The sequence below is a fragment of the Python bivittatus genome, unplaced genomic scaffold (assembly GCF_059951505.1).
Source record: "Python bivittatus isolate LINGU-HERP-01145 unplaced genomic scaffold, Pbiv_v1 ctg000070_np1212, whole genome shotgun sequence".
Classification (NCBI taxonomy): Eukaryota; Metazoa; Chordata; class Lepidosauria; order Squamata; family Pythonidae; genus Python; species Python bivittatus.
In genome coordinates this window covers 23,853,564-23,874,096 of record NW_028277034.1, presented here as the reverse complement: position 1 = coordinate 23,874,096, position 20,533 = coordinate 23,853,564, and the positions used below count along the sequence as shown (strand labels likewise).

At 36.1% G+C, this 20,533-nt stretch overlaps 1 protein-coding gene across 1 annotated transcript in view; it reads right to left on the bottom strand.

Annotated features, from left to right (window-relative positions):
- Nucleotides 1-20,533, bottom strand: part of FREM3 (FRAS1 related extracellular matrix 3) — an 80,645-nt gene that overhangs the window by 15,961 nt on the left and 44,151 nt on the right. Inside the window, exons 6-14 of the mRNA XM_088132808.1 lie at nucleotides 20,239-20,490; nucleotides 9,588-9,737; nucleotides 8,160-8,369; nucleotides 6,284-6,481; nucleotides 4,642-4,806; nucleotides 2,944-3,126; nucleotides 2,637-2,767; nucleotides 1,566-1,724; nucleotides 586-889 (exon numbers count right to left, since the gene is read on the bottom strand). Of these exons, the coding sequence (XP_087988934.1) occupies nucleotides 586-889; nucleotides 1,566-1,724; nucleotides 2,637-2,767; nucleotides 2,944-3,126; nucleotides 4,642-4,806; nucleotides 6,284-6,481; nucleotides 8,160-8,369; nucleotides 9,588-9,737; nucleotides 20,239-20,490 (1,752 nt within the window). The remainder of the gene's footprint in view (nucleotides 1-585; nucleotides 890-1,565; nucleotides 1,725-2,636; nucleotides 2,768-2,943; nucleotides 3,127-4,641; nucleotides 4,807-6,283; nucleotides 6,482-8,159; nucleotides 8,370-9,587; nucleotides 9,738-20,238; nucleotides 20,491-20,533) is intronic.

The window sequence follows — 20,533 nt, the reverse complement described above, 5'->3', positions numbered from 1 at the left end:
AATGTACAATTTGATCTTAAATTCTCCATTGTAAAACATGATACGTATCCCCAGTAGCAGGCAACTCTCATCACATATCACAGATATGTGTAATGTCACAGATTTGCAAATCCTTTCACAACCTTTTCCCCCACAGAAGAATTGTAGGAAGTATCAGATTATATGCAGACTTAGAGCAACACAGATCCTTCTGATATTATGCAAGCCAACTTCATATTTTCTTTACACATACGGAAACAAAAATGCTATAAGCTTGTTTTCAAATGACACAAATCCAGAGGAACAGCCCTAGTCATAAAGCTACTATCTCTATTTTTCACTTGGCCAAGCTCCATGGATTCTTAGAAGATATCATATTGATTTCAAATTCTTACTTATTATTTTTTTAATGAAGAAAATTATACTGAATACAATGGACGTATTGAAGTACAAATGCTGAATGTCATATCTAACTCTCTTTGGTACTAAGCTACTAATTGCTCTTCTAATCATTCCAACTTTTTCATTACTAAAAAAGCATTTCTAGGAAAGAATGTTGTGTCTGAAAATTTTTTTCAGAATCACTTAATGGTTTATTAAACTTACCTTCTTCTCTGTTTATTACATAGATGAGGCTCAACAATTCTAAGCCCATGTCTCCACTGGCACTGACAGCGCGTGCTGCACACTGAACCCTGGAGCCAGCCTGGAAATATATGGAGTCTAAAGCAATTGACTTGGTGTTAGTGAAGAAAGTATTGGAATCCACTTCACGCATAGGGCTGGTCACACCATCCATGCCACTTGGGGCACTGACAAGCCAGCGATACAAGGTCCTTGTATCATTGATGTTTTCAGCAGCACAAATAGATCCAGTCTTGTCATAATCTGAGTACTTGGGGTTGCATGCCTGAATGCCAAGATGCACACAATATATCCATTTAGTTATGTTTAAATCTTCTATGTTAAAATGCATAATTAGGATTAAATATTAAGAAGGATTTTCTTCTCTTTTGGTTTCACTAGAGTACTTCCCAAATTCATTTTTCTTGCTATCACTTCAGATGTTTTATTTCATATTCAAGTAACTGAGGAATTCAGTATTACTGACTGTGACATTTAAATGTAAAAGCAGAATGCTGTGGAAAGACTTCAAGTTATTAAAGCTTGGAAAGAAAAAAAGATATTGATATCACATCTATTAGAAAATCAGGGAAGAGGGAGAAATGAAGTATCACTAGAATATCACTAGAAGTTGCAATAAGATTTAAATCAGGTCTTAATTCTATGGGAAATGCATATGTTATATTAAACATATGCCTTGACCTCAGTCTCTTTTCTTTGAAATGGGCATTACAGTGATTTTTTCCACAGGACAAATTCTGAGGGCACATGAAGCAAAAACTATACAATGTCCTTAACATTAAACTTTCTATATTTTTAATTGACACCTACTATAATCAAGTAACTGATTAATTTGAAGTGATATAGTGGAACTTTCCAGAGGCTTAGAAGATTAATCCCAAATAATTTTTCTCATCTAGTAGACCTTAGGCATTGTAACTGGGAAAAAAGATGGATCTTACCGTTACACACACAATAGGATATCCAGTGGGAGGCTGGGGATTTATTTTGCCTTTGGCAGTGTCATCATAAAACAGAAGTGATACAACCTGTGGCACAGCTGGGAAAGTCACATCTGCCATGCTATCCATTTCTTCAATGTATATAATGGCTTTGTTCATCTGAATTGAAAAACATAAAAGGTTTCTATGTGCAAATGGAAGGTGGACATGAAAGCATGCTTCTGTTACCAGCTATATTATAGATAATATATTCTTTAGGATATATTTGATGTTAAAATTAGTGTACCCAGAAATAATAGAGTGCACAATCTGAAGATCTGAATTCAAGGAATATAGCATCCACAATTGATTAAATTATTCTGACACTGAGGCAGAAAATCTCATAAACATCTCTTTCTAGTAATAAAATATAATAACCAAGAACTAGAATACATGAAACAATTATCAACTTGTGCCTTTTCGTGATATCCGAAGCCTGTCTTAGGATAGGACTGCCTCTACTATCCATTCTAAAGGATAGTCTGAAGGTTTCTTTCAGTTAGAGGAAGAAAGTATTCACTGGACAAAGGGAATCCTTGGAACCACTCAGTGCCCTGCAGCAACATATTAATGAGGACACTGTTTTCCAAATTATTGATAAAAGGAACACCTACGGCCGACTCACTTTGACAGCTGTTCATATGGATAAACGTATTTTTGCCAGAACGATGTTAATATTCAAATCTAGAATTCAAGCATACTAAAACTGAATATTTTTCACTGAGCGGCAATTAGATGTTATCAGAAAGCACCTGCGGTATTTTTTTCACTTTGTCAGTCAAATGATGTCTTGGGAAGGGGGCAGAGCAAGCAAAAGTGTTAAATTTTCCTTAATGCTGAAAGTCTGGTTGGATTCAATGCTTCTAAACTTTTAAAAGAACAGGAGCGGGTCTGAGCAAAGGCTTTTTGTCCAGTTTGGCCCCCAACAGCAGACTTATATGAATCCTGAGAAGCTAAGGTTGTTAATGCTTTGACATTTCTGAATCGTCCTCATCTGAGTGCAAACTACAGGGCAAACCACTTAGTTATTACCTGTGTCTCAGCCACCATGTTCTCATCAGGTTTCAAATGCACTGTAAATGCTTCACGCATTTCTTTCACCCCATCATACAAAACTTCAACTTCAACAAAGTGCTCTGTTTCTCCTTCTTTAAATTCAATATCTGAAATGAGTAATAAGAAATGAGCAATTTGTGAAATATTATTCATCATTATTCATCAGTCAAAGTTTTGCATTCACATTTTATAGCAATAAAAACATATCTAATTCCAGATTAAAAAAAAAAAATCTTATGCATTAGCAATTGGGGCAATGTCCAATTTTGGATCAGAATCTTACCCTCAGACATTGGATTATAGTCTTCTCCAGAGGTAGCCGAACCATCTTTGGTATGAATTCTCACAATAGAAACTTTGGAAGTATCCCCAAGTCGCAAGACTGGGATCTTTAAAACTGCGATCTCTCCAGGCTCTTGTGGTTCTTGAACATTGTATTTAACCTCAGAGAATTTAATCATTGGTTCTGCAAGACAACTGAAAAATGTCAATCTCTCCTATTTAATCAAGGGTAAACTTCATATACTGCTTATAAGAATAGGCTGAGACAGAAAGGAGCACAGAAAACACAGAAAATAACATTTTGCTTAATTCACTCAATTTGTTTATTACTTAGCAATGTAATTGATTTATGATAAATTTGATTAGTGATAAGGCAGGGACAATACCATTATGAACATCCATTAATCAGTTCAAACCATAAAAGGAAGAGGATATAGAATTCTGGCAAAATTAAGCTTTTTAAAAAAATCAAAAGTCAATTGTTTCCACTCAGGCTTTCATTCTATTTGGATAAATCTTATTCTGTCCTCATATGCAATACTGTAGTTGGATGAATACAAATCACAATTGATTCTCAGCTTCTATGCTATTGTGAACTAAATCCATGAATGGTAGAGATAGATTACAAATAGTTGCTTTCTGAAGCACCATAAGACTCTCCTTCTTAGCCCATCCAGCTGCACATCAGAGTATCAGCAACTGTCTTTTACTTAAGCAGGAGATAGCGTTAGAACAAATTGTTCATAAAATTGAGCAAAGTTGTTTTCTGTAATTACACAGGGAAAGTCTGTACCAAAGGGTTCACATTAAAAGAAAGGAGATTTTGAGTAAGTTTTAAGAGGAATTTCCTAATAAGTTGAGTAAGTAATTTGTAAATTGAGTAAGTAATAAGTTGATTAAGTAATTTCCTAATAAGTTTGAGTAAGTTTTAAGAGGAATTTCCTAATAAGCTATTAAACAATGGAAAGTTGGTAAACTTTTTTTTTTTTTGATAGAAGCAGAGGCTATAGTAGAAAGCTTCCTATCAGTGATACAGTATTTATTTATAATTGGTAATTCCTTCATGTGATCAATTTATATTCAGCTACATTCCTCTCCCACTCTAGTCTTTTCATTTACTTCCTTTATTTTATTCAATTCTTTGGGCTAAACGTTTTTACATTTTTAAGCAAAGGTATACAACTTGAACCCCCCAAATCCTAATATGTTACCTTCAGAATTTGCTCAGAACACATCACTGCATTGTAATTTTTATTGTGACAGAAGGGAGAAATTATTGATTACCTGTGATTAATGTTTTAAGTACATTTAATTATTATACATTTAATTATATTTAATTTCTGAAGAAGTAAAATTTAATTCTTTACCTGATACACATAAAAAAAAGTGTGACCCTCCTCCAGAAAAATGTCGTGTATCCTGCTTTAAAATATTTGTGTTTATTAGAGGATGTGGTTTAGGGCAATTTTGAAGGAAAACAGCCAATTTACTATTATCTGGCAAAAAGTTATTGAACTTTTGTCTTCTTTTTTTATGACATTGATTTATATTTTAAAAGCACTCTCCTTAAATGCAGAGATTAGGGATATATAAATGAATCCTACCTTCCTTATATAATAATTGTCCAATCTGACACCACTTGAAGTAATAATCTAAAGGTCACTTAATTGAAAGAATACCAAACGGCACATAAACTTACTGTCTTCTTCATCCTTAATCTTCACCAGCATTTCTTTTGGCTCCCCAATGGAAGCACCAAATGCAGAGGTACTTCTTGGAGTTCCAAGCACTAGTCTGAACTCTTCCTCCTCTTCATAAATAGCATCATCTTCCAAAACCACAAAACAGGGTTTTTCCATCTCTCCTGCAGGAAGCAAAAAAGCCAGAGTAGTTGTTATTGGCAGCTAGACTATAATATATTTTGACTCTTGGTGACTTCATGGACCTCCATTTAGGTTTGTTTGTTTTACAACATTATGAAAGTAGTTTTTCATTGTCTCATTCCAATATGGTTTCTCAATCTTCCCTGAAATTCCTTGGTGGTCCACAGCCAAATACTAGCCAAGTCTAACCCTGTTTAGCTTTTCAAGATCAGCCAGGTTCAGTCAAGAACTGCCAACGGCTGAATCTACCATTTAACTTCAGCATCCATATTAAAGAGATAAAGTCACTACTACGTACTATCTTATGTAAACACTGAATATTAGAATGTGTAAATAAACAATCCAGTCTTGAGAAATTACTTTGTTTCGAGCTTCAGCTCCCCTTAGCACCAGCCAGCTCTTCAGTGCAAGGAATTGTTGTCCAAAACATCCATAAGAAAACTTATATTCCAACTTTTTCCCTGTAAAGTTCACAGAAACTAAAAATGATAACTGTAAACAATAATAATAAAAACAGGAAAACAGAAAACATCTCCACTAAAATCTACTTGATCAGATGGCTGCCCTCAAGCTCAAAACTATTCAGAGAAAGTGTTTAAAAAATACTTGAGGTCCAAAACCTCTTTTATACTGTCGTTTCTATAAGCATTGATTAATAAACTTCTGTGTGTGTGTGTGTGTGTGTGTGTGTGTGTGTTAGAAAAATGATACAAATAGGGCTTGGTGTTACTAAAGGGTGTCTAAAATTTGGAGTGTGGCCACATCAGTTTTCAGTAAGACATACTAATGATGTTATTGCCTTATTAAATGTATTTATAGACTTTACAATAATTGTAAAATAGCATCTTAGAATAAAAACAAAATAAAAGTGATGTGTTAAAGATTAACATATCATTTTTATTTTGTTTTTATTCTAAGATGTTTGTTTTTATTCACACACCTACCCACACACATTTTAGACATAACTTAGGCAGAATTAATGGCTGAAGATGGTAATACAAAAATGTACAATACAAGATGGTAATACAAAAAATGAGCACACGTAGGCATATTAAAGTAATACAGATATCCAGTTAAATGACAATTGATTGAAAAATGGGAAAAGTCTTCAGAATTAAATTTTGGTACCTTCCTTAGTACCATATGATTACTATATTTTTAAAATGTTTGTAGGCTTAATCTGGTCAATGTTTAAAAAACAGAGATGTGATGTTTTGTTCAAATAACAAAATGAACTCAGAGTCAGATATACATTCAACATAGAATCCACTCATGACATTTCAAAACTTCTTGCTTCATAAAGCTTTTTACCAACATGGGGGCTTCAGTGTTGATGGAGGCAGCTGCATAAAAGAAAGGATTAAAACTCCCAGATCCGTGGACTAAGGCCCCAATCTGGATCTGACTTCTGTTATTGCAATAGCTTGCTTGCTGGGAAGCTATAGAAGGAGATCTTACCTGGTAGGAATGTTACTACTGAGTCATCTGTGTTTGGTCTCTCTTCATAGTCCATCATAACCTGGGCAGAGCCTTGGCGAGTGTAGCAGCGGACAGTAGATTTATGATTAATATCTCCACTTCGTGAGATTATAGCTTCCAACTGGCCATCTTTTTCATTCACAATGTAGAGTGGCTCCTTAAATTGGACTCTGGGTACTGCAAAAGAAATATGAATTGCTCTATTTACATTCCATTGTCATGTCCACTTCATTCAAATTCACTCTATATATTCATTCTGCACTAATGTATACATAGCAGAACTACCAAATTTATAATTAAGTCTGCTCAGTTAAGAACTCATTATATCAAAAAGAATGGGGTAACTTGTAAAAGTATCTCATTTATCTGAATATATACTGCTCTATATCCTGCACATAGGTACCCCTTTTATTTTAATTTGTCATCCAAATTGTGTTTTTGTGTTTTTGATATGATTGATTGACTAATCAATAAACTTTAACTAAAAAACTAACCAATTGACAGTGTTTACACATTATACCAAACTATAACATGGTTTGCTTACTTTTGGACTGATATGTGATGCGACTCTACCCAATGTCATTTGTAAATTATGGTTTATGGATTAATAGATAAAGAAACCACTGTTTAGTATGATATATGAACCAGTTGACCAAATTATTTTGCACATACAACTTAAACAAAAAACAGAAAAGTAGTTAAAATTGCTCTCCGACTTGTTTCCTTCAGGTATATTGAACTACTGAACTCCAAATCACCAGTTGATATTAGCCCTGCTGGCTAAAGATTATGAGAATAAATTCAAGTTTTGAAGGGCACCAGGTTGGGGACAATTGTATCAGAGGCTGGTTCTACTAGTAGGATAGTTTGTTCTACTTCTGTATTTAATTGGCAGGAAAGCTACTTTCTTCATGTTTGCATAGTTGCCAACAAAACTTTAAGATGTTTAGCAAAACTCAGTGCTCATTTTCTACTATATTCAAAGCATGCTGTTAGAAGGCAATGTTACAAATGCTTTCAAAATTATTACAAATAAAAGGAAATAATGGCAGTATGATACTACTAATTAACATAGTTTTTTTTTTTAAAATCCAGAACTAGAAAAACATTTCAAATGTTCAAAGACAGTTTCTGTATTTTGAGTTTTTGGCAAAAAACAAACAAATAAATGTATCTTCCTAACTTTATGCGCATCTTGGTCTCAGATTTTTCAAGCTGTGAAAAAAATTATTTGCCATTTTCACTGTTTTTATTAGATTGATTTCTTCCTCATTTTGATATGTTTATATTTGATACCTGGGAATATTTTTTTAAACTGATATTGAAATATCAATACAAATATGCAAATATATATATGTGTGTCTGTGTCTGTGTGTGTGTGTATGTATGTATGTATGTGTATGTGTATGTATGTGTGTATGTATGTATGTGTGTATGTATGTATGTGTGTGTGTGTGTATGTACTGTATGTATGTATGTATGTATGTATATATATAAGAGAGACCTGCATTAGGCATTCTATCCTTTTCTGGAAGTGAAGTGTTGTTTAGGGTGGTTCTCCAGATTTATATTAAACCACTGAACTCCAATATACTCCGTATCCTAATACTATCTTGGTAGGTAAGAAGGGAGAGAGGGAGGGAGGGAAGGAGGGAGGAGGCAGGCAGGCAGCCTTTCACCAAAATGCAGAAGCCTAGGTATAATTTCCATTTCTTTCAAAAATGTATAGCTTCTATTTTCTGAATTCAGTTTTAGCACTGATTTGAGTGTACCTATGCATCTGTTTATTTTCTAATTTTACCAGAAAATATTCTGGCAAACTGTCAATTTATAAAAAACAATTTGTAATGCTTACAATCAGTGATAGTATCATTTATGATGATGGTAGCTTTACTTGGCTCTCCAAGCACTGCATTCACTGGCATCCGGAGAACAAGTTCAAACTTTTCTGGGCCTTCAAGAACCGGCTGTCCTAGATCGTCCAAGATAGTCACACGAAAAGTCTGCATATTTACACCAGGAGCAAAATCCATGTTTTGGCTTATGCCAACATAATCAACTCCAGCTACAAGAAGAAGAAGGGACATTTAATTATGTGTGCAGTAATGTTCATAAGATCAAGAAAGAGTGAGTTATACACATTTTAAATGTTTTTGTTCATGTATTTTGGACATCTAATCTTTGCACAATTAAACCTTCTATCTGGTTTTGAGAACTGTTCTAGAGTGTCAAAAGGAGATCTATTAAAATGCAGCAATAAGCAAAAACTGATTGCTACAATTGGTATAAATGAAAGCACTTTCCGTCAAGGAAAAACCATCACTGGCCTTATCTTATTTTCATCTCTGCTTCGTTTTGAGATTGTGCCAGGAAATGTTTTAACTTAAGTGACATACAGGAATTGGCATGAACGAAACACAAGATACTGAATTTTCTCTCCTCAAGTTTGAAATGCATGTTTTTTCTTTGAAGATACTGCTGGAGCATGTAGTCTAATTAGAACAGTTTGGTGGCCCCAGAAGGTAGCTGTGACAGCAAAATAAGAGGGGATCATTCTACACAATTCAAACAATCTCATGGAATGAATTAGGGAATATTGGAGCATCAAATTCATTGAATGTTGGGGCTGTTGGGATTTTGCTTATATGATACTTTTCTGTATAACTGTTAGATTACAAACAATGTATAAGTCACATACAGTGGTACCTCGGGATACGAACACCTCTACTAACGAACTTTTCAGGTTACGACCAGCTCCAGCCGCAAAAATTTACCTTGATGTGTGAACTCCGCCTTGGGGTATGGTCATTTTTCCGCCCTGACACGTGGTCCGCAGCCATTTTTCCGCCCCTGACACGTGGTCTGCGGCCGTTTTCCCACCGTGCCGCGCAGCACCCGGCCGTTTTCCCGCCACGCCGCGTGGTGCCCGGCTGTTTTCCCACCACGCCGCGCAGCGCCCGGCCATTTTCCCGCCCCTGACGCGTGGTCCGCAGACGCCAGAACGGATTAATGGTAATTACATTGAACCTTATGGGAAAATTTGCTTCGGGGTGCGACCAAATTCGGGGGGCGGAACAAATTAACCGGATTTACATTGAACCCTAGGGGGAAATTTGCGTCGGGTTACGACCAACTCGGGATACGCCCAGAGTCATGGAATGGATTAAGTTCGTATCCCGAGGTACCACTGTATATGAAGCCTTTAATGTCATCTACATAGGACAAAATGTTTGGTGAGAGATTATTGGGCAGATGCATTAGTAATACAGCTGAAACAATTCACCTTCTGCAGATACCGGCTCAGTTTTCCTGGAACGCACAGTGACAGTGGCTGCTTTAGACAAGTCTGTTCCAGTTCTCCAAACACGAACTTCAACATAACCAGCACTCTCAGCAACATAATATTCAGTATCACCAAAATAAAAAGCAGGTTCTAGACAGGACATGAAACAAAGATAGAAAAGGAAAATGGTAATCATTTTTTTAAAAAATTAGCAATCAGGTGCTTCTTGTACGTAGACATCTGGACAAAACGAAACAAAACTAAACAGGAAAACAGGGATATATAGTTTTGGAGATTTTAAAATGCTAACAAATTGTCAGCTGGCATAAAATAGGGGTTTATCCGTATTTTCAGTTTTATATTTAATATCCCCCACATTTCATAGGATCATAGTGTTGAGTCAAGATCAGACAAAATCATGGAAGACATTTATGGACTTGTGGAACCTTCAGGTTCTAAAGGAGTCAACTGCAGCAACAGAGATAGATAATTCCTTCAACATGTCTTATTTATGGGCTTTTCAAATACAGTGTGTTGGAACCATGAGAAGTAGATTGCTAAGACTAGGAATATTTTTGGTCAAATCCAACATGGCTCTAATATTTTTAAAACTGGTGTCCCCAACATTTTTCCCATGGACAGCCCCTTGCATGCCCACCAAGCTTGGGGTCTATCTGACTTCTTAATTTGTTCAACTGCTTTTCATTTTTTTTAAAGGGTAGGCTGGCATTCTAGAAAGCAAAGCACAAATCTCCAGTATAATCTTTACTTTATAAGAATGCCCCTGGGCCACCTAAAATGTTTGAAAGAGTGCCATCTGTGGGGGGGGGGGCAGGAAGAGGATTGGGAGAGATGGTGATAAAGAATATCTTGATAAAGAATATCACTCCCTTATTCTATATGCAAATGCTGCTGATAGGATAAAAGTCCTTAATCCTAGGCCTTTTGCTTAATTAACAAGGGCTATATGAGTTGCAGTAAAAAGGAATGAATCAATGGATGAAATAAGATTGACTTTGGCAAGCCCATTTCCATATTTTTGTAAAGAAAACTATATTGTCCATGTCCTTAATGTTACCAGAGTCCTGAAGGAAACTTTATTACCAATCAAAATAAAAAAATGAAATTGTTAGTTTAAAATGATACTTTTTGTTTACTATATATAGCATTTTAAGAATATAATCATTCCTGATTCTTCAAGAAATAATAATTAAAAAAGAAACAAAAAGAAACTTGATGTTACCTTTTATTGACAAGACCTAGGAACTTTAAAATTCAAGTTGGAGAAAAAGTCATAGATAAAAAGGGTTTAAGTAATCACCTCATTGTTTGGTGTAAGAGATCAAGCACCACAAGACTGACAGAAAGAGGCATTAATTTAGCAGCTTAACATGCTAATTAACCTGGTCTGTGGAAGTAGAATATGTTCATATTCAGGGAAAGACCAACTTGCTATGCTTTGTGGTCCATAGTGAATATAGTAATTTAAGGATTTTTTTTTTAAATGTATTCTGCTTTATGGTACCTAATAGGACTCAAGTTTTCCTACATCCTCAGTACCAGTCCACCTTGGGTTTTCCTTGGTACAGCAACTTGAAGCTGTACAAATACTACATCTGTTTAATAAGAGATTAGACTGAAGATTTTAAGATATTTATCAGAGCAGCAACAGTTTAAAGAACAGCTTTACCATCTGAAGACTGTAAAATTGAATTAACAGTCTCTTTTCCATACGCCTGCCCTCCTATGTTTACAGATTCCTAGCAAGTATCACAAATCCAGCTATGTTTGGATATTTGTGCTGAGTTGCTGTAAATATCTGTATTACCAAACCCAGCACATAACAGATATTTAAAAGAAGCAAAATACAAACTCAGTAAAAAGCAACATGTTTTGAAACAATTAGATTAAAAGACAGCAGAAAATTGTAAAGCACAGAGACAGCATAACTAGAGGAACATAACTCATTGTGGACCTCACCTAACCTGCACATCTAGGATGCAATTTAGTACCAAATAAAGGTTAGTTCACTTTGATTAGCAGTACTACTTTACAGTGAAACCACCCATTTTGATGAGAAGGTACTTTCAATTTCTTTCACAGATTATCTTGTCAATCTCCTACTGGTGCCTCAGCAAGTTTAGCTTTCTGTGATTTAGCAAACTGTACAATGGGCATAAGTTAATGGCAAAGGAACTGCTGTTCTAATAAGCTGCTTGAGCCCACACTGAAAACAGCAATGAACATCTGTGAGGATATAAATCTTGTTTGGGTTGCTATGCACCTATCCTGTAAGATACAGTCAGCCCTACGAGGCAAACCAAGAAATAAACTCTACAGAGGACTAAGGTCTACTTTGATTTAGATTGGCTATACTAACATAACCTTGCAAATCTGATTATGCTCCCCCTCCTCCTTATTTCCATGTGAATTAGGGGAGGTTTGTTTGGGCAGAGGGCATAGGGAATGGCCTTGAAGGACAGGAGGAAGAGCAACTTACCAAGGCAATGGTCAGGTAAGTGGGGCTTGAGTCTGTTCCAAGAAACTAATTTGTGACAATGTCATGGGCAAGCAAGATAAAGTGAGGGACGGGTGAAACGCATTGAAAATTACAAGATTCTGTTACAATACAGGTAGTACTTGCTTATGGACCGCATCATTTAGCGACCGTTCAAAGCTACGATGGTGTTAAAAAAAAAAAACAGCTTTGTGGCCAATTGTTGCATTTATGACTGTTACAGCATCCCATGGTCATATGATCACCATTCAGGTGCTTCGCAACCAGTGCATATTTATGACTGTGGCAGTGTTCCCCATTCACGTGTTCATAACTAGCCTCCAACAGAATTAATGGAGAACCCAGAAGAAAAATCACAATAAACAGTCATGTGATGTCTTGCTTAATAACCAAATGAGAAGTGACATCATAAACCCATCGTGGTCATGTGATTTTTCCACTTAGTGATAGCAGAGCTTAGATAATTGCTGATCCCAATTGTGGTCGCTAAGCGAGGACTATCTGTAAAAATAGTCCTGACCTATATGATTTCTTAGTCTGGTCTACTTTGCAGGGCTGACAGTCTGACATTTGTGCAGACTTTCTGTATGTCTCAGACTTAATCTATGTTTTCATTTTCATCTCTTTGTTAATGGTTTTCCCCTCTGCTATTCAAGCCATCCTCCTTGGTCTCTACAGATATTTATGCTACATATATTTAAGATCAATTTTCAAAAAGTATAATGATATAAATATGTGTGGGCATAAACCAGTTCTGAATTCATTCTCAGATAATTCTCCCAATGGTAACCTAATCCCATGTTTTGTAGTAGTGTAACAGTGATAAAGCATTTAAACTGTGAAAGTGCATCTAAAACATTAACCTCTGAAATTTAAAAGTACTATAGGTAGTAAATATCTCTTCTGCAGATTGGATATTGATATCAACAGCACAAGACAGAGTCAATGCCAAATAAAAGTTAAATGTGATAATATTCTTACATTTTATTCTCAACTTTTGTAAGAAGAAAAATGGAAGGAAGAAGGCTGTTGCAAAACAATTAGGTCTTCTAAAATGCAGAAGTATTGATCAGTGCCTACAACTGAACTTCTATGAAATGTTAGAGCTGAAAATTAAATTTAGTAAAATATTAGTCAAAGAGGCTAGGTGTCCAGCTTTCCTCATATTAGTAATCAGTTTGTACAATCTATATTAGAGCATGGAAGTGACAGAGTCAAGCTATGGAAAGCTTTTTAAAGAGCATACAATTTAAATCAGATAACCTAATTGCAAATTAAAGACAAAGCAAAACATTCACTTTTTATTATATCTTATATTATGGTTCCTGTGACCATAGATGTTTCAGGTCCGGGATGGGTTATAATCTGAACATCTAATTGTGCATTGAATCCTTTTATTTCCTTATCTATTAGCCACTTCATAAGTAAATAAAAATATTTTTATTATTAAAAATACTAGCCTGCTTCACTTTTTTGTATAGCAATGCAATGTTTTGTGTAAACTACTCATTTAAAAGATATCTCTGGTTTTTCAAAGAGGCCCCCAGAGTGTTTGCTGAGGCTGGATATTCCCCAGTGGTCCCTCCATTATTGAGAAACACGTGTGCCGGTGCTGAAACCTGTTCTACCTGCCCTGCCACTTAAACATTCCTGTAGAAAACCATGGTAAGATTTCCACTTCCTTGTAAAATCACAAGTTGTTTGCATCTCCATCTTCAAAGCTCATTACCGTATAACTGGATCCTTTGTTGAGTTACACATGATCAGGCAGCATGTTTCTGCATAACAGGAAAATAATACAGAACCCACAGCTTCCTAGGGTATGATCAAGGGCCAGTAACAAAACCCATATTGTTCAGCCCTAGGTGGAAAATGAAGATCAAAGGACTGGATTTCTGTCTGGAGTACTTGATTATGCAGCTTTTTCTTTAATAGGAAACATGAGCAGTTTGTTGGTCCTATAGGTCATCACCTGTCATATTACACAGCAAACAAACCACTGATTACCTTCTAAAATTCTTAAACCTAAACCTTCCTATCAGTTCTATATGTATTATTTAATATAAAAGATATACAATTTTCACAATGTGAAACAACAGAATCTTAATGTGAAACACATACAGTTATACTGATATTGCATTAAATAGAATGAAAATCGGATTCTTTTACCAGATTACAAGACATACGCTGGATCAAACCAATAGAGGCTTTAACTGTGAGTACCCCAGCCGCTGTCCTCTATGTTCTAGGTGGAAATTCTGGAAGCTATAGTCTCATCTGGAGAATACCAGGTGGGGGATATGTAATCTTCACCACCTCCTATACTTCAGACAGGTTTTATTATTAAGGTGGTAGTTATTTATTTATTTAAATAAACCTATAACCATAACTGAAAAGAAACCAATCAAATCAATAAATAAAATGCTGAAATCTAGGACACAGCATGGGTAGCGTTGTCAGTTTCCAGACAATTCATTTCTTACTGTTCACTAACAGAATTTAATTTCCCCATAGATCACTCTAGGAAAAAATGGCAGCAAATTAGTTCAAGAAAGTCAGGCTCTCCCAACACTTCAAAATATGGAAAGTCCACTTATTGGAATATTCTGCATGTTGTCAAAAACAATGTCCTTCAAAAAATTACAAAAGATGTAGGGACTTAAATAACTGTCCCTTTTCTGTATCTTCCAACTCAGTCTTGCCCACCTTGATTCCCTCAGTTGCCTTAGCTTCAGTTCCCACTACTTCCAACCAGCATGACTGGCTGAAGTCTGTGGAACTGAAACTCAACACATCTGAAAGGTATCAGGTTGGAAAAAGTTTCTCAATCACATGGATCCCCATAAGAAGATAATCAATACCTACGGAGTGCAATAAACAATGGGAACTTGGGAATAACCTGTTATCACGTGGAGGTTGATTGTCCAAGGGCTTTATAAGAAAATAAACATTCAGAAAAAGGCCTTACAGGACTAAGATTCTCCTCAGCTTTGTATCAATTTAAACAATTTCTACACCAAACAAACATTGTTTGTTTGTTTGTCAAGCCAAGAGTAATGTATGGTTCTGATTAGTACTTTGCTATTAATAATCAAAAGAGATCTTGCATCTAGACTTCTTTCTCAGAATTTGCTTCTAAGGCATCTACCATCCATCACATTAAAGTATACTACTCTCTGATCTAGATACAATATGCTATTTCAGTCTGCAGCAAGTAACACTTTTTATTCCTATTTTTACATGATCTGAAGAGAAACCAGAGTATTCAGATTTTGCCACTTACTATGATCTCTTTCAGGCTCTAATTTCTTACAGAAAAGAAATAATGCATATCTGAACATTTATTAATAATAACCGAATTCTTTCTCTCCAGAGTTGCACTGACACAGAACAGCATGAAGATCAAGCTACTTATGATATCCTGACCGATATCCTGATTTGCTGATACCCTGTCTTGTGCACAAACTCCTTGCAATAAGCCTGCACAATTTAAAAACAAAGACTGGTCATTTAGGTGCTGTGAATGTAGGAATGTCAGATATTTGCAATTTTGGAAGGTGTTGTCCAGACATGGAATATGCATCAGCAATTATTGGGTCAAGGCTGAAAAGGAGTCTGTTTATCTCTAGTGGGATTGGTCTACCTCCCAAAGAAGCAAGAAAGGACTGAATTAGCTAGTTATAAGCCTCTTTGCTGCACAGCGCTAGTTATATTATTATACTTCCTGCATTTTTGCCTTCTAATCATCAGCAGCACAAGGTGTCAAAGCCCCATCTCTCTCGCACACAAATTGTCCCTGGAAGATAGCTGGTGGCATGGCAGTAACCAAGCCACTACCCCAAAGCAGTAGGCAGGGACAATGCATGAATATCTAGAGAGCTTCTAGGAAAAGAGATTTGAAATCTCCAGCCTTTCACCTCAAGGCCCAACCATTCCACTTCATTGATTCAGTGATTATGTGACATCAAGACATCAACGATTCCTAAATTAACTGCATTGTTCTGATTACAAGAGCATCCTGTTTCCATTTTCTGTTTTTTTTGTGTGTTTGAAACAATATAGAAGCAGGAATAATACTCTAGTCTACATATGGTCTACCCTCCTATTAAAATATGTGGCACTATTAAGTTCCCTCTCCTCACTTCACTACATGTTTAACTAATCCCTCATAAAAATAAGTTAATAATTAATCTGTGAAAGCAGAACTGCCTGTTCTTTACACTTTCCAATTTCTCTTTTAGTAGTCTTCTTTCTTCGGGCATCTCTATTCAAGGATTTTGCAACAGTTTAGAAACAGTCTGGACTGGTCCAATCTTGCAGTGTTACTTGATTTGAGAAGCTGAGTTAACTTATTTGTGGTTCTGGCCAATTTATTACAGTGAAAGCCATGCTGATTTTTTCTCTTTCCATTACTGTAGTTTACCAGCATTAAGCCATTGTCTCACTGGCAGGAATACTTTCTCAAGACAACACTCTTGCCCTCTCCACATAAAGCTGTAGTAACCTAGTCCTGATGCCTATCTGTTGGTATAGTTTGTAGGCATCACCCCCCCTCTCTCCCATTGCAGTCAATGTAGTAACATACAATATATTTGGAAAAATACTGACATGCTATTATTTCTCTTCTTGCAAGTTGCAACAAATTGCAAGAGGCTTTTAAATTAATAGAAGGTTGCCTTTGTTACCAGGATGTTTCCCCTCATTGCAACAGATTTGTTTTGCAGACCACTAGACAAATGCATGCAATATGCACTAAAAGCATGAAAGGGGAACAATGTATTTTATAATCCTTTTCTATGAGTGAAGGTAGTTTTGCTGACTCAGGATCTGCAGTAGCTAGGAGGTGGTACCCAGATTTGATGTCTTTCTTGAACTCCAGTAATAAGTTCATAAGTGAACGTGTGTTCCTTACATGTTCTCAGAGATGTCTGCTCAAATGAGGGCAATATCATATTGGCAGTTAGGGAGTAGAAACAGTGTAGAAAAGGAAGCGCCCTATGTTTAAGTAAAGTTCCAAACTATTTTTCCTGAAAATAAAAATAAAAGTTTTCTCTCTTTTTTTAAAAAAAATCTGAATTTTGTCCCACTCAACAGGGGTTTGCAACCTTTTCAGACAATCTTGAGAATTGGAGCTTACCCCACCACCCCACTGCCCAACCCCAAATCAATGTTGCCTGCCAAACAGCCGTACCAAGACACATACAAACCTATGCAGACCCCTTGTGGAAGAGCCAACACTCTTAAAATGCACCCATGACAGCTGCAAATAGAGTGACGCCGGGCAGGGGCTGTCTCATTTATTGTACAGAATGAAACTAAGCTCTTCAAGGCTTCTCTTCTCTCTTTCTCTGGGTTGGGGAAAAGTCTCCTCTCAGACATTAGTAAATGAAGGCCTAGTTGCAACAACAACCATACTCCCAAGCATCACTTGGTGTCCAGTTTGCTGGATTCTAGCTTAAAACTCCATTGTTCAAAAATATTTCTCAGTGCTGATACATCTGAATGAAAGCCAATAAATAAAGCTACTGTATATTCACTTTTCCAATGTGCAGATTTCCCCTTCTCCCCATCCATAGCCTGCTTGATTTTCTTATAGAAAACATATAGTCATTCTCAGTTCTGACACCATTCCTTCCCCAACTTGTATAAAAATATATAATTGCACACAAGAAAGGTATTTTTGCAGCAATTTTTCTCTTTCCTGGAACTAGTCTTGTAGATCTGCTTCCTCTTTCACAAATTCAGCATTATATGGAAAAATATTTTTTTTAATTCTCTTTCAGTGGCCTCTCCAAAAAAGATGAATGTAAAAAGGTTCTTAAGTTGAGCTTGACTCCTGGTAACTAAATGGGCAGTCTACAATTTTCTTGGCTATTATACAGAAGTGGTTGGCCACTGCTTTCTTCCAGAATGTTTTCAACTTCTCACCTTATCATACCTTGCTGGTATTCCCCAACTCTGCTTAACTTCTGAACCCAAACAAGGCAGCAAGATGCTGCTACCTGCTGAAGCATCTTCAGGAAATCCCCCCCCCAAAAATATTTAGGTACATGGTAGTTTAGGAAATGTGCTCCTTAAAACACAATGCTATACACTTTTATGAGAAGTTTTTCACTGAACACTGCAACAGCAGCTGATCCTCTGAACTACTTTCACACTTAAGACTGTGCACAAAAACGAAAGACAGCTCTGTGCTGTACTCAGACAGGCAGGCTGCCCTGATGCCAAATCAAGTTGAGATAAGAAGCACATCGCGGAACTCTGATTCTTGGGCCCATTAATGCCATTAGTCTTGAGACAAGTACATAGCATGGAAGTGGGTTCATCTGTTGTTGCCAAATGGAGGGTTTTTTTTTTCTGTATGTCCCCCCCCCCCATTTTCTGGCCTTTAAAATCTGGGAAAGAAAATAGCTCTCTGATTTTCACAACTGCTTTATTCTCTCTTTATCCTACTTTCTTGTTAGCAAGAACAGGACAAAGTAGAGGGATGCCATGCAAGTGAAAAGAGTAATGGGCTTTATTTGTATTTTGCTTAATGAAGAAGCCATTATGGCATGACCAACTTCACTCTCTTGGGTTGTCTATAGTCCAATCTCTTCCATCCTCCACTGAGGAAACTCGTTCACGCTCTCTTTCCCCTCCCTTCCCCTCTTCATCGTCCTTTTAGTTTGGTGTTCTCTGCCCTGAATTCCTGCATTTCTAGAAAGCATGGAACCAGCACATCATGAACATGTACATGACATTTAAAACAACTAGAGCTTTTTCAGGTATCTGTTAGGTCAGACAATCTAATCGTATTTATTATTAAACAAGTCAAGTGTTTCATTTTCAAGAGAATTGCTGAGTATCTGAAAGGGATCAAGAGTATAAATGCCCTTACATATATCTATGGGCGGAGGCAAACATTGGCAATAGGCCAGACATAGATATTTGCATATAACAGGCCTCCATTCTTTTTTCCACTATCCATGTGGAAAATAAGGTGAGAAAATGAAGAGGAAAGATGCTGCTTTATTGCTACTACCATAGATTTTGTTTTATACTACATATACACTAAAATATTAAGATTTCAAATATGTATTGGTTTGGGATTTATGGAGAATGTGCGTACATTAAAAGGAATCAGTTATAAATACAATTTGCAGAACAAAATGACTGAAGTACGCTAAATAGAAATGAAGGGGTCTTGCTTCCAAGTACAGGTGCTTAGCACTAATATAAATGTAGATGTAGATATATGTAATTTATTTCCACAGGATTGAATACAGACTAAAGTTTCAATCCTAGTTACAGAAATGGGAGTTAGCAAGACTGAATTCAATAGAATTTCTGAGCAGACTATATAGTGAAAGTTAGTTGCTGTTAGTTCCCCTTTAAATTTAATGAGCCAAATGATGACTAACTTTTGACACCAACTTGAAGGACACTTAAATATAACAAACTTCTAAGAATCTAATATAGCATCTCTTCCAGAGGTGCAGACAACTTTGACTGACAAACCTCTACCAAAATATGCTCTGAAGAATTTGGGAACCAAATCAAATCTGGGCCACCCCGTTGAAGAGAACAGTCTTATTGCCTGAGTCAAAGTATTCTTGTGCAACAGTGTGTGTTGCCCTTAGTCCAGATCCAACTCATTTTGCTTTTAAGTAATAATTTGAGAGTCAGTTCTTTTCCAAATGTTCAATGTCCCAGGAAACAGAATTTTTTTTTAAAAAATTATACCTATCTGTCTACTAAAACTAAAAGCTGAAAGCAATGATATCATATCATATCATACCCCAAACTAGAACTAAATATTCAAACAAATTAAAAACCCATCTAGTAAAAGTGCAACAAAATGCCCAGAACAGAACAAACAGTATAGATCAGTTAAACCATGATTCTTAATTCAAACATGATTCTATAATTCAAGACTTGAGCTATAAACTATAACATAAATTAAAGTACATATAGAGATAGTGACTGCATATATAAATACAAGAACTGACTAACATGAGTGCAAGACCTCATGATGCAAACCAGGGAGTAAAACTTTTACCCATATTGTGTAAGCATACCCATAACAAGAAGAGTTAGATAAATACATTGAAACTTTGAAAAGAAAATCTCTATGCTTTTTTTTCTACTCACGATCATTTTTATCAGCTAAAATGATGACTTTAGTACTGGGGAATTCAGCTCCAATTTGTCCACCCAGCGGCATACTTAATGTGACATTAAAAGTTTCATCTTCCTCATAAAGTGAATCATCAATAATTATGACCCGGCAGATTTTCTCCTTCTCATCCTTATGAAAGCGAATTAGGCTGGTATGATCATCAGGACGAGATATGTAGTCAGAATAAGACAAGACCGTAGAAGGAATTGTGCCAGTGGCAGTCCCTAAAAGGAAAAGAAAATAACTGGCAGTGAATATATATTACAT